Source organism: Orycteropus afer, unplaced genomic scaffold (genome assembly GCF_000298275.1).
Source record: "Orycteropus afer afer isolate SDZICR_OR568_19922 unplaced genomic scaffold, OryAfe1.0 scaffold00049, whole genome shotgun sequence".
Lineage (NCBI taxonomy): Eukaryota > Metazoa > Chordata > Mammalia > Tubulidentata > Orycteropodidae > Orycteropus > Orycteropus afer.
Window position 1 is genome coordinate 12,294,034 of NW_006921636.1, and position 14,065 is coordinate 12,308,098.

Genomic DNA, 14,065 nt, shown 5'->3' on the forward strand with positions numbered 1-14,065 from the left:
GGCCAAGCTGCCCAAGCCGCCCGCCGCGGCGGCGGCGGAGGCGCCGGGCGCCGGCGCCGGCATGGAGCGCTCGCAGAGCCGCCTCAGCCTGTCCGCCTCCTTCGAGGCGCTCGCCATCTACTTCCCGTGCATGAACTCCTTCGACGACGAGGACGCGGGTAAGCGCGCGGCCCGACCCCCGATCCCGGGGGAGTGTCCCGGGGTGCAGAGCCCGAGGCCCCCTCCTCGACTTGCTGCGCCCTCGCAGCTGGCCACGCGCTGCTCTCCACCTCCCAGCTCCGCTTGGGGATGCGCCCCCAGGGTCTCCTCGCCAGCCCATGGCACCCTGGTGTCTCTAGGTTGCGGTCTGTTCTGCCCTCCGCACCACCTGGGACCCCTAGATCATCTGCATCCTCCCCTTGCTCGCAGGTGGGCCCTTTGGTGCCAGCTCTCCCTACTCACCTGCGCCCACAGGATGCCTGCCCCCTGCCTTGTCCCTAGATCTGACCTACCACCCTCCCCGAGGCTCCAGTCCGTGCTCACTGCCCAATCGTTGGGGTTTTGGCCGCCCCACCCCTGGGGCTCCGGCGCGCCCCCCGCCATTGGGGGTGGCGCGCAAACCTCATCTCTCCATCTTTGTCTTGGCTGCATCAGAGGCTCGGTGCCCAAGACCCCCGCCTCCCACGTCCAAGGCCTTGAACGTCCCCATTTGTCCTTCCTTTCCTTACCCCATAGGCTGGGGCTTTGGACTGAGTTGTTTTTTTTTTCAATCAGACTGCCATGTAGCAGCCTTTCCTCTCGGTTCTAGCCGCTCCTCCCAGATAGAGGCGTAGGGAGGCCCCTGTCTGTACTTTCTCACCCTTCAGGCTGCGTCCCTGCCCCTGGGTACTCTTGTCTCTGGAGTATCTCTTGTGAGTGGCCTGAACTCGACCACCGTCCAATGGTCAAACTTCCTGTTCCCAGGCCCGCATGTTACCTCTGCCAGAGCCTGAAGGCAGGGGAAACCAAAGGAAACCTGCTCTTTGGGGACTCCGGGACCAGCTAGAAGAGGGAAACAGTGTTCAGGTCTGGTTTTGGGGTGAGAACAAGAGTTCTCCTACAGGTGGGGAAGCTAGAGGGCTTGGATGAGAGTTCCCCAAAGAATGTCAGATTTGTAGTCAGAATCAGAGTCCAGTTTGGTTCTCTGTTAGCTGTGACCTTGGGCAAGTCGTGCCATCCCCAAGCCTCAGTTTCCTCATCTGTAAAGTGGGGGCGACAGCACCTCGTACACAAAGGTCTGCATAGTGAGGGTGGAGTTAAAACTGTTCTGTAAACTGAAAACTTGAGAGTATTTGAATTCAGTGAGCGGTACGATGGAGAGGGGTATTGTAGGGGGAGGGGCAAGATGGTTTCACAGACACTTTTGAGAATCTGATGAAAATATGGATTCTCTCTCCAAAAGGAGTGCCAGTATCCACCATCCACACAATTTTGCCTACAGTTTTAGGGAGTTCATGAGCCTAGGTTAAGACTCCCTGCCTGCAGGGACCATTGTCTGATTAACCGGGCTACCCAGGTTAACCAAGGGAATGGGGCAGTGGGTGATAGGTGAGTGATGGGGGAAAGGGAAGAAGGTTTCTAGAAGAATTTGTTGGTCAGGTGAACGAATGGGGGTTCATAACATTAGAGCCAGTCCTGATTCCTATAGTACAGAAAAGGCAACTGCGGTTCAGAGGCTTAACTTCCTCCTTCATCTAGCTGAGGGAGGTTGTAGTATAATTTTGAACAAGGCAAGGTGAGGAGGAATAGGGTGGCTCCATTGGTGCATAACTGGGGAGGCAATGAGGTAGGCCTGGGGTCTGGGGAGGGAGCAGCTGCCGGAGGGCTGAAAGACCACCCCCTCTGGGCCCCAGTCTAGGTGAGCCGGCTCCCACTCCTCAGCTGACGGCCAGGGCATTCTCCTGAAGTTCAGTAGGCCGCTTCGGTCTCAAGAACCAGGTATGAGTTGGTAGTGTTAGAGGCAGATACGGTTTGGTTTTTCTGTAAAGTTATGCTCTGTGTCATGGGCCAAAAACCTTGATTATTTCACAGGCTGCAGGGGATCTTGCTGTGATTTCAATTAATTCAGAACAGATAACTTCATGTAACATTGCAGATATTTTTAAAGGTCCACCTGATGTTTTCTTTTTTTTCCCGAAGGGTTTCTTCAACTTCATAAATGGTTCACTTGGAAGAGCTCTAGAAATCTTCATCTAGCCCCTTCTTGCCCCTGCATGGGTGGGAACTGAAGGTGTTGGGATGTGTGTGTGTGACCCAAGGTAACTCTGTGCCAGTGAGGCAGGCACAGAGCTGAGACCAAAGTCGTCAGGCTTCTGGTTCTCTTTCCAGTAAACCAGTAGCCCTCCCTCTGACAGAAGATTAAAAAACAAAAACAAAAACAAAAAACCCCAAATCTCCCTGTGTAGAAAATGGTTCCCAGGTGAGGAGGCCTTAGGGAGCTGCTGGCAGCCAAGAGTTTGGTTTGGGCATCTTGTGCTCACTGTCTCTGCTCATCCTGAGGGATCAGAGGGGGAGGGAGCAAGTCAAGTTTCATTTCCGGCAGAATAATGTCTGGTGAAAATCCGAAGTAGGGAATGCTGTTTTGGAGCTTAATTCTCTTGTTCTTCAGAGTCATTAATTCTCACCTAAATGAGCCTTTTGTATTTATTCTTTTAGAGCACCACTGTGTGAACTAATTTCTAAAATCAATTTGAATGGTCTCTCAGATTCTGGACAGAACACAGGTTCCTGGGAGGGCTGCCACAAATGGCTTTCTTTGCTTGGCCTTCCTCTTCCCCTTCCCTCCTCCACTCACTGTCCCTCTATCCTTGACGGCTCCATCTCAGAAGGGTGTGCTTGATGAGCCTTTGGTTCACCCAGGGCCTACCCTTGGCTCCTGCTTCCTACTCGTGTCAAATGTATCTTCTCCATCATCTGGATGGAGCCCTAGCCATCTTCAGGGTCTACATACTGCTCCTCACATAGTTTCCTAAGAAATGAGGTGAGAGGTGAGAGGGATACTTTTTCATTAGCTGTAACTGGGGCAGAGTACTCTCCCGCCTTAGGCTTGGAGCCTCTGAACATTAGTGTGGCAAAGACAGCTGCCTTTCCTCCCATCCCTTTCTGGACATTGGCACAGGCCATTGTAGGTGCTTAGAACCTAAGGAACATCTTTCCTCATGCATGCTAAGCTCATTTCTTAGGTCGCTTTTCCCCCTTTTCACAAGGAAGCAGAGAGCCATGCAGCTGGGGACTTACTGTGTCTTTATCTCTCAGCCTTGCTGGGATTGGCTTATAATTGGGGAGGGTTTCAGGTGGAGTGGAGTTGGGTATGTGACCTCAGTTTTCTCACCTGTATACAGAAGAAAGTAATAGCATGGACTGCCTGGGGTCAGCATTTTTTAAATGTTATCTTGTGCTAGACATCCCTCCTAGGCACTCTAAATGTATTATTTTAATTCATTCTTCATAACAATCCCATAAAATTAACATCCTGTTAATGTCTCCATTTTTAGATGGGAAAACTGAGGCACGAAGATAGTAAAGTAATTCTCTTAAGGTCACTCAGCCAGGAAGTAAGGGAGTAGGATTTGAACTTGGGCAATCTGATTTAAGAGTCTGTACTCTTAATTATTATGCTAAATATAATATAATTAATTAATATGCTGTACAAAGTGCCTACCACAGTACCTGGCACAAGCTAGGCTCTCAATACACGTTAGCTAGTATCTATCTGATTAACAAGGAAGAGCTGTTCTGAGCATGACTGTAAGAACAATCTGTGGGTTTGGGGAGGGGTGGAAGCCTGATCTCAAAATGTTTTATGATTTTTGTAGGCAATTGTTCTTACACTGTTACAATTATTAAGGCGGAGCTGGGCCCTCCCTCTTAGAAGTGGTTTACTGGTGGGGCTTTGGGGACTTATATGCTGAAGAAGAGAGTGGGGAGCATTCCAGGTACCCCTTTCCACTGCTCTTCCTGAACAGTTCCATTTGTACCACATTATAGTTTGGAAGGAAGATGGGGCAATCTACTTCCGTAGTGATCTGCCTTGAAAACCCAAGGAGGGGTCGCTATGAGTCAGGTCCGACTCGACAGCATATAACAACAACAACAACAACATAGTCCCAGCTCTGCCTCTTGGCTTTTGGGGCACAGCTGGGGAGTAGGGGATGTCTCCAGTTTCTAGCAAATGCCAAGAGGGGTGTTACATCGGGGTCTGGAACTGAGGATAGTGTTCCTGAGCCTGACCTAGTGGTTTCAGCATCCAGTTCTCCCCACCCCTCCGCCCCCCGCCCAAGAGAAAGGCGGAGAAGCTGGAGCAGCCAGTTCCGATTTGCCCATAGGATGCTTGGAGCCAGCTTAGGGAGGAGGTTGCCATGACAACATGGGCCGGCTACCGGTCCCTCTCCTAGCGGTTCGGGCCACATCTCTAGGGTGGAAAGCCCATGATGGTACCGCCCCCTTCCCATTCAAGCTGAGTCTGAGGGTGGGGGCATGGTGGATGGGACCCACAGTTTAGTACCGTAGTCACCCACACACCCCCAATTTTGGATGGAGGGGAGTTGTCTGAATTACTTCTGGGTTTTGTGATGGAGATACCCGTATCTTGCCAGACAGATCCTGGCGGGAGGAATGAGAGCCACCCCCCTCCCCAGGCACCCAGAGTGACCACACTGGAATGCTTTCCCTCTTCCCGCCCCCTCTCCACCCCCACTTCACTCCATTTGGCAGAGTTTTCTTTCCCAGAACAAGTGCTAACTTTCGTCCTTGAAATTTGACCTGAGCCTTTTCTGGGAAACAAAATGTCCTACTATCCCACCCTTTTCTCCAGAGATGGTGGGAGTGAGTCCTTTAGCCCTGGAGGGGGGCTGGGGCTGGATGGATGAGGGGGATGGTGATGAGGAGGCCTTACAATATCCTTCTGGACCAGGGCTACTGGGGGGCAGGAGGTTGGGGCTTTGAAGCCCCTGTACCCACCCTCTTAGGAGCTCTGGTAGCATAGTGCCTAAGGCACTTGACTGCTAACCAGAAGGCTGGCGGTTCAAACCCACCAGCCACTCCTTGGAAAGAAGGTTGGGCAATCTACTTCTGTAGTTTTACTGCCTCAGCAACCCAAGGAGGGGTCACTATGAGTCAGGTCCCACTCCATGGCACATAACAACAACAACAGTGTACCCACCCTCACCCCCGGGGAAGCCAACTTCCTGCCTTCCTCCACCCACCCATGCCCCACTCCCACTTTTCCACCCAGTGCTGTGGTCTCCTTTCTGTCTTGGAATGTGGGCAAAGCTCTAGATTTAGATAGTTGAAGCATGATTAAAAAAAAAAAAAAAAATTGAACCAGTTATTCAGTAATTTAAAACTGAGGGTTGAGTGAGAGTGTGGACCAAAACTGCTTTATACAGATCATTGGCCCAGTATCTGCCTTGATGCTGTGAGAGCTCTTTTCTTAAATTGTCCTTCCTTAAGGCACCCCTTCCCCCACAAACTCCCAGACCGAAGGCTTTAGCTTCCTTGGTGTTTGCAGCTGCCAGAGGCCCACCTGGTTCTGTTTGGTGGGAAGGGACGGGAGGGGTCCATCCACCTTGTTTCCTTTGAGAATGAGGTCCCACCTCCCTACCCCACCCATTCCAATCCCAGTGGCAGAGCTAACTGGAGGCAGAGTGAGGGGCTGGGGTGACGGTCTAGAGGAGAGGGAGACTATCCCAAAGTCTTCATCCTCCGACTGACTGTCTTCTCCTGTCTCAGGGCCTATTCTTTTACTTTGCTTCTTCTAACATCTTTTCATTATGGTTGTAACAACCATAGATTCAGTGTATCTTTTAATAATTGTTGGAAAGGCAACACTTTGGGAGAATATGCTCAAAAGGGAACCTCTCCTCCCACTATATATAGTCTGCAAACCCCCGCCCCCCAAGGCTACACATCAACCCCACTGTCTTACCATAGTAGAAAGATAACTGGGCTTAGATTGGACTCCACTCTGAGTCTGCACCTGGCTTGACCTTCCTGGGCCTCAGTTTCCTCATCTGGAAAAAAGGGTTAATTATCCTCATCGGCGCATCTCTTAGGGTGGGAAAAATAAAACTAAAAAGATTGCTTGGTGCTGGGCTCCATGCCTAGTGCTTTCCTGATCTCACTGATGCCTGTGGCAACCGGAAGGGGTAGCTGCTGTTCCAGATGTACCCACTTTGCAGATGGGGAAAGCCAGGCAACTTGGAGTGGCTGTGGCTTTCCTGGTTGCCTGGCTGGGATTCAGAGGCAGGTATGTTTGACTCTAGAGGGCACCTTCTGCTTCTGGGTAGGTGATGAGCTCCTGGGTAGGAAAGGGCTGAGCAAGTCCAGAGGCCATACTTGTGTTGTCACAGCCAACAAGTGATAAGGGCCCTATCAGGATGCCACCCCACTCTAGTCACCTCCCCAGCCTCCTACAGTCCCTTCCTGGCCATCAGTTCCTGGATGGTTTCTATCACACTCCACAGCAGCTGTAGCTGCATGGCCTCCTTGAAGAATCCAGTTGTCTGCCCTGGCCCTCAGGGCCAAGCCGTCACCTGCCTCTACAGCCCAATGTAGGCCAGGACTGGATTATATTTAACGCTGTGCTATTTCCACTTGACAGCTCCTGGAGCACCAGCCCCCCCCCCCCGCCTTTCGCTTTCCTCCCCCCTCCCCTTCTGATTCACTCGGAAACTGACGAGGCTGATGTCAGCGCCTTATTCTTAGCCCCCGTAATTGTAACTGCATTTAGCAGTGCGCACTTCATTAACAGTTTCTGCAATGGGGGAGTGAGATGACTGGGTGGCTGGGCAGACACACGAGTGGGGGTGTATAGAGGGCAGGTGCTCAGGACCCTGGCCAGCTCCCTCGTCGAGCTGAACTGACTGGGTGGATTCCAGGCCTGGCAGTTTTGGAAGGGCCCTTGGAGAGCATTTAGTCCAATGTCCTCATTAGGCAAGGAGGGAAACTGAGGCTCAAAGAGGTAGAGTGTCTTGCTAAAGTCACACGTTAAGGGTCCAGGGCTCTGGCCTCCAACTCCAGGTTTTCTTCTCTGGTATTCATTCAGCTAATGTTTACTTAGCTGCTCAGTGCCAAATAGTATTCTAGGTACTGGGAATGTATTAGGGAACAAGACAGAAAGGTTCTGTTCTCATGAAATTATGTTCTGGGGTGCAGGAGTTAGAGAATAAACAGGTAAGCCATTAAAAATAAGTAATTTAAGATTGTGTTAAGTGGAATGAAAATAAAACAGGGTGATGGCTTAAGAGATCACATTAAGTAAGGTAGGCAGGGAAGGCTCACTGAGGAGGTGACAAGGAGCAAGCAGTGGGAATCTGAGAGGGAAGAGTGTTCCAGCAGAAGACACAGCTAGTGCAAAGGCCCTGAGGTGAGCGTGAGTTTGGGTGCTTAGGGAATGGAAAGGAGTCCACTGTGGGTAGAGAAAGTGGGTGACGGGAAATGAGGTCAGAGCACTAAGCAAGAGGAAGATCATCTCAGCCTTGCAGAAAGTGATAAGGAATATCAGGTGGGGAAACTGAGGCCCAGAGAAGGAAAAGGAAAAGTTCCCCAGGTGGTACAGAGAGGAGGTGAGAACCCAGACCTCCTGAGTCCTGGGGTTTTTTTGGAAGTTGATGGTCCTTAGACACAGGTGATTGTGCCTTTAAATACCTAATGTGGCTTCCTTTCAGTTGCTGCTGGAAGGTGCTGTAGAGTGTGGGCAGGGCTCTTTCTGCCCTTCTCTGCTGCTCACATCTCACCCATTCCTGCTTTGTAGCTCCGCGGGCCGATGTAGCCATGAGAGATCCTGGGACGCATCCATGGTTCAGCAGAAAGAACTTGGTTAGGGACTGGACCAACCTGAACTTTCACCCTGCCTCTGCCACTTCTAAATTGTGTGCTCTTGGACAAGTGGCTTCACTTTTCTGATGCTTGATTTCCTCATCTGTAAAGTGGGGCATAATACCAGTAAGTACTTTAAAGGGTAATTGTGAGGAATAAAATTCCATAATGAACACCACTCCCCTAGCCCAGAGCTAGACATAGAGTAGATATGGAGTTAAGGTCTCCTCAGTTATGAGGACCAATGAGGCAGTGTGTGTAATGTTTGGCAGATTGTTGTTGGGTGCTGTCAGGTCAGTTGCAACTAATAGTGACCCTGTGTACGACAGAATGAAACACTGCACCATCTTGTGCCATCGTCACAGTTGTTGCTGGGTTTGCACTGGTTGTTGCAGCCACTGTGTTGATCCGTCTCATTGAGGGTCTTCCTCTTTTTCATTGACCCTCTGCTTTACCAAGCATGATGTCCTTCTGCAGCGACTGAGCCTTGCTGACGACATGTCCCAAGTGTGTGAGACAGACTCACCATCCTTGCTTCTAAGGAGCATTCTGGCTATACTACTTCCAAGACAGATTTGTTCCGTCTTCTGGCCGTTCGTGGTGTATTCATTACCATAATTGCCAATACCATGATTCAAAGACATCAGTCCTTCTGCAGTCTTCCTTATTCATTGTCCAGCTTTTCCATGCATATGGAAGTGATTGAAAATACCATGTCTTGGGTCAGGTGCATCTTAGTCCTCAGAGTGACATCTTTGCTTTTGAACATTTTAAGAGGTCTTTTGCAGCAGATTTGCCCACTGCGATATGTTGTGCAATTTCTTGACTGCTGCTTCCATGGCTGTTGATTGTGGAACTAAGTAAAGTGAAATCCTTGATAACTTCTCTCTTTTCTCTGTTTATCATGATGTTGCTTATTGGTCCAGTTGTGAGGATTTTTGTTTTTCTTATGTCCATTAAAACACTGGTAAACATCTTTATGGCATTTTCTGCTTTCAGCCAAGATCTATCTGATTATCAGCAAAGATATCCCTCATCCCCTTCTGAATCCAGATTGAATTTCTGGCAGTTCCCTGTTGATGCACTGTTGCAACTGTTTTTTAATTATCTTCTGAAAAGGTTACTTGTGTGTGATATGAATAATATTCTTCAATAATTTCTGCATTCTGTCAGGTCATCTTCCTTTAGAACGGGTATAAATATGGATCTTTTCTACTTGGTTGGCTAGTTGGCTGTCTTCCAAATTCCTTGGCATAGACAAGTGAGCACTTCCAGAGTTGCATCTTTTGGTTGAAACATCTCAATATGTGTTCTGACAACTCCTGGGACTTTATTTTTTTGCCCACACCATCAATGCAGGTTGGACTTCTGCCTTCACTACCATCAGTTCTCGATCATATGTTATCTTTTGAAATAGTTGATCATTGACCAAGTCTTTTCAGTACAATGACTGTATTCCTTCCATGTTTTGATGCTTCCTGCATCATTCAATATTTTGCCCATTGTTGTTGTTGTTGTTATGCGCCGTTGAGTCAGGCCCAATTCATAGCAACCCCTCCTTGGGTTTCTGAGGCAGTATCACTACGGAAGTAGATTGCCCCATCTTCCTTCCAAGGAGTGGATGGTGGGTTTGAACTGCCAGCCTTCTGGTTAGCAGTCAAGTGCCTTAGGCACTATGCTACCAGAGCTCCCATTTTGCCCATAGAATCCTTCAATATGGGAACTCAAGGGTTGAATTTTTTCTTCAGTTCTTTCAGCTTGAGAAATGCTGAGTATGTTCTCCCCTTTTGTTTTTTTTAGCTCCAGGTCTTTGCACATTATTTTGTTATAATACTTTACTTTGTCTTGTTACATCTCCCTTTGAAACCTTCTGTTCATATGTTTTACATCATGAATTCTTCCATTTGGTTTAGCTACTCTATGTTCAAGAGCAGGTTTCAGAGCATCTTTTAGCATCCATTTTGGCTTTTATTTCTTCCCGTCTTTTTAATGACCTATTGCTTTCTTCATGTATGATGTCTTTGATGTCAGCCCAAATACCTGTGGTCTTTGGTCATTAGTGTTTAATGAATCAAACCTATTCTTGAGATGGTCTCTAAATTCTGGTAGAATATACTCATGATAGTATTTTGGCTCTCATGGACTTGTTTCAATTTTCTTTAGCCTCAGTTTGAACTTCATGTGAGCAACTGATGGTCTGTTCCACAGACAGCCGCTGACCTTGTTCTGACTGATGAGACTGAACTTCTCCATCATGTCTTTCCACAGATGTAGTTGATTTGATTCTTGTATATTCCATCCAACAAGGTCCGCGTGTATAGTCACTGTTTATATTGTTGAAAAAGATATTTGCAATGACTAAGTCATTGGTCTTGCAAAATTCTATCATGTGATCTCCAGCATCATTTCTGTCACCAAGACCATATTTTTCAACTACCAATGCTTCTTTGTTTCCAACTTTTGCATTCCAATCACCAATAATTATCAATGCATTTCGATTGCATGTTTGATCAATTTCAAACTGCAGAAGTTGGTAAAAACATTCAATTTCTTCATTTTTGGCATTAGTGGTTGGTGCATAATTTTGCAGTAATTATTGTATTAGCTGGTCTTCTTTGTAGGCATGTGAATATTATCCTATCACTGACTGAATTGTACTTCAGGATAGATCTTGAAAAGTTCTTTTGGATGATGAATGTGATGCCATTCATCTTTAATTTGTCATTCTTGGCTTAGTAGATCATATGTTTGTTCAATTCAAAATAGCCGATACAAGTCCATTTCAGCTCACTTGTTAGGTGCTGTCAAGTTGGCTCCAACTCATAGCGACCCTGTGTACAGCAGAACGAGACACTGCCTGGTCCTGTGCCAGCCCCACAATCCTTGCTATACCTGAGCTCATTGTTGTAGCTGTTGTGTCAATCCATCTTGTTGAGGGCCTTCCCTTCTTCATTGACCCTCCACTTTACCAAGCATGATATTCTTCTCCAGGGAATGGTCCCTTCTGACAACATGATTCAGCTCACTAATGCCTAGGGTATCGAACTTTATGCATTTCATTTCGTCTTTGATGACTTCCAATTTTTCTGGATTAAGATGTCATAGATTCCATGTTCTGATTATTAATGGATATTTGCAGCTGAGTCTTCTCATTTTAAGTGATGCCACATCATCAGATGAAGGTCCCAGAAGCTTTACTCCAGCCATGTCATAAATGTTGACTTTACTTTGAGGTCACACCCCTTCCCCAGTTGTATTTTGAGTGCCTTCCAGCCTGAGGGGCTCATCTTTCAGCACTGAATCAATGTTCTGCTGCTATTCATTCCATTTTTCACTGGCCAGTTTTTTTTTAGAAGTAGATCTCCATTGTCTTTCTTCCCAGTCTGTCTTGGTCTGGAAGCTCCCCTGAAACCTGTCCACCATGAGTAACCCTGCTACTATTTAAAATGCTGATGGCATAGCTCATAGCATCACAGTCACAACGGCCCGACAAGCTGACAGATGAGTGGTGGGCTTGGCGCATAAGAGATGCTGATTCAGTGGTAATTGCTGTAGCTGTTGTTTTGGTTGTTATTATTGTTGGTTTTACTGTATTAGAGCAGTGCTTCTCAAACTTGAAAGAGCATCAGAATCATCTGGAAGGCTTGTTAAAGCACAGATTGCTGGGCCCCATTGCAGTCCAGAGTTTCTCATTCAATACCCAGAGGGTAGAACCAGGTGATGGTGATGCTGCTGGACCAGGGACATTTCCCTTAGAACCACTGGGCTGCAGTAAAAGGGAGAGAAATGAAGGGGCTTCTCACACTTGGGATGTCTCCTTGCTATCTTTGTCTTAGATGCCAGGACATTGGGTATCACATTCAGAACCTGAGAATAGTCTTCTTGTGCTCCTGTTTCCATCACATGGTCTCTGATCCAAATGAGGCTCAGCTGCTGCCCATTTTTGTACCAGGTTTAATGTGCAGGGCCCCATCAATCCTTTTGGAAGTCATCTGTACAAATGATAAATGAGTCAACATGAATAACACATTAGGTCATAATATCCTTTCTTAGGATATTGGACTCAGATAACTCAAGGGATTCGGAGGGGTTCAGGTCTAGCACCTTCTACCAGAGAGAACCAGACATGGTCCTTTTTCTGATTGGGAAAGGCTGGGCTCTGTGTTAAAACCAGTAAGTTCATTTGAGGACAAGCCTCTACTGGGAAGAAGTAAATCAAAAGAGTTATCGATATAACAGGGCAAGATGCTGGAAAATGCTACCACGGGAGCTTACTGAGTCAGGTTATCTAGATGCTTCTAAGAAAAGGGTCTCTGGTAATTTTCAAGGGAAAGGTTGGGATCTAGCTCAGAAGGAGGCAGGGGGCCAAATCTTATGATTTGATGAGGTTACCATCCAGCTTCATGAAACTCAGAATGTGAAGACAAGGCATTTAAAAACAGCTTCCAGGTAGAGCTTGTCTTATGTGGATGGGAAATATTCCCCGAAAGGGGCTTCTCAGGGCATAGAAAAAGCAGCACGCTTTGGAGGCATGAACACTCGGGTTTATTTCTGCTGCTTATTAGCTGTGTATTTTGTTCGTATATGTAACTTTTCTGGGCCTCAGCTTCATCCTTTACAAAATTCAGTGAATGCTTTCTACCTTCTGAGAATTAGAGATGATGTAGGTACAACATGTAGAAGGTAGCCAAGAAATGATAGCTGTTGCATTTACTGTGGAGTCCCTGTAGGATGCAAACGGTTAACGTTTCAGTGAGCTCAGCTGTCACTGAAATGTTGGCAGTTCAAGTCCTCCGAGAAGCTCCTTGCAAGAATGGCCAGTCAGTCTACTTCCATAGACTGCAGTTCCCTACAATGTAACAGCTCTCTTCCCACTTCCTCACTGTAGTTATCTTATCACTATGCCCTTCCCTCCCACGTGCTTCTTCCCCCCGGTGCTGTCTCCCTGTGCAAACACTGCCATTCTGTTCTCTCACTATTGATCACTATAAGGAGTATATCTACCTGATGTAAATGTTCACCCCATATGCCTGTCTCTTGTTTGGCTGGAAACCGCAGGAGTGAGTTCAGTTCCAGACCTGAAGGGTAACCAGGGGCCATAATCTGAGGGGTCTTGCCAGGCTCTATCAGATCAGTAAACCTGGTCTTTTTTTTTTTATGATTTTGAGGTTTGTTCCACTTTGTTCTTCCTCTCTATCTAGGCTCTCTTGCACTGATTCCCCTCTGAGTGGTTGACAGTGGTAGCCGGGCACCATCTAGTTCTTCTGGTCTTATGGTCATATAGGCTGAGGATCACGTGGTCTACCACTCCCTTGGGCTAATTGTTCCCATGCATCTTTGGTTTTCTTCATTCTTCTTTTCTCTGGATGAGGACAGAACCATTGTTGCATCTAAATGGCCCCTTGCAAGCTTTTAAGACCCTGGTCGCTGCTCACCAAAGTACGATGTAAAACAAAGTTTTTGTGTAGGATGTTATGCCAGTTGAGCTTGATGTCTCCTGCGGCCATGGTCCTGAGCTCACAGGTCCAACTACTCACTCCCTCTGGGTAGCTAACTATGGCCAAGAAGCTACCACAACCTTGTCCCTAGTCAGCTCTCCTGTACACCCAGACATTCTTACAGGTCATACAAATATGCATGTAGAAACATTGTCTGCTGACGCTCTACATGGTCATGGGCACACTCCCCACTGCCTAGACATACCTGATTGTTTAGTCTGTCCACCCATCTATCCACCCATAGATCAATGTCTGCCATCACTGACAACGCAGTGCTGAGATGGTACAAAGTTTTAAAAGCACGAAAAATATCCAGTGAGAAGTGTCCTGGGAGCCCCGTCTTTTGATCTCCCTGTCCTTTCCAGGTACAAGCACTGCTGCCAGCTCCCACAACCCTTTATAGCAGCGGTTACTGATGGTAACATGTATAACCAAAAAACCAAACCCACTGCCCATCGAGATGATTCCGACTCATAGCGACCTCCATTGAGTCTCTGAGGCAGTAAATCTTTATGGAAGTAGGTTGCCCAGTTTTGCTTACACAGAGTGGCTGGTAAGTTTGAACCATCAACTTTCTGGTTAGCAGTCAGATGCTTTAGGCACTGTGCTACCAGAGCTCCTTGATAACATGGCAAAAAAACCAAACCAAACTCACTGCCATTGAGTTGGTCCTGACTCCTAGTGACCCCTCCTTGTGTTTCTGAGGCAATATCTCTACAGAAGTAGATTGC

At 47.5% G+C, this 14,065-nt stretch overlaps 1 protein-coding gene across 1 annotated transcript in view; it reads left to right on the forward strand.

The window, feature by feature from the left end:
• The first annotated feature begins 61 nt into the window (after positions 1–61).
• RIMS4 (regulating synaptic membrane exocytosis 4) overlaps positions 62–14,065 on the forward strand; it is a 78,538-nt gene continuing 64,534 nt past the window's right edge. The window contains exon 1 of the mRNA XM_007938396.1: positions 62–158. Coding sequence (XP_007936587.1) covers positions 62–158 — 97 coding nt within the window. The remainder of the gene's footprint in view (positions 159–14,065) is intronic.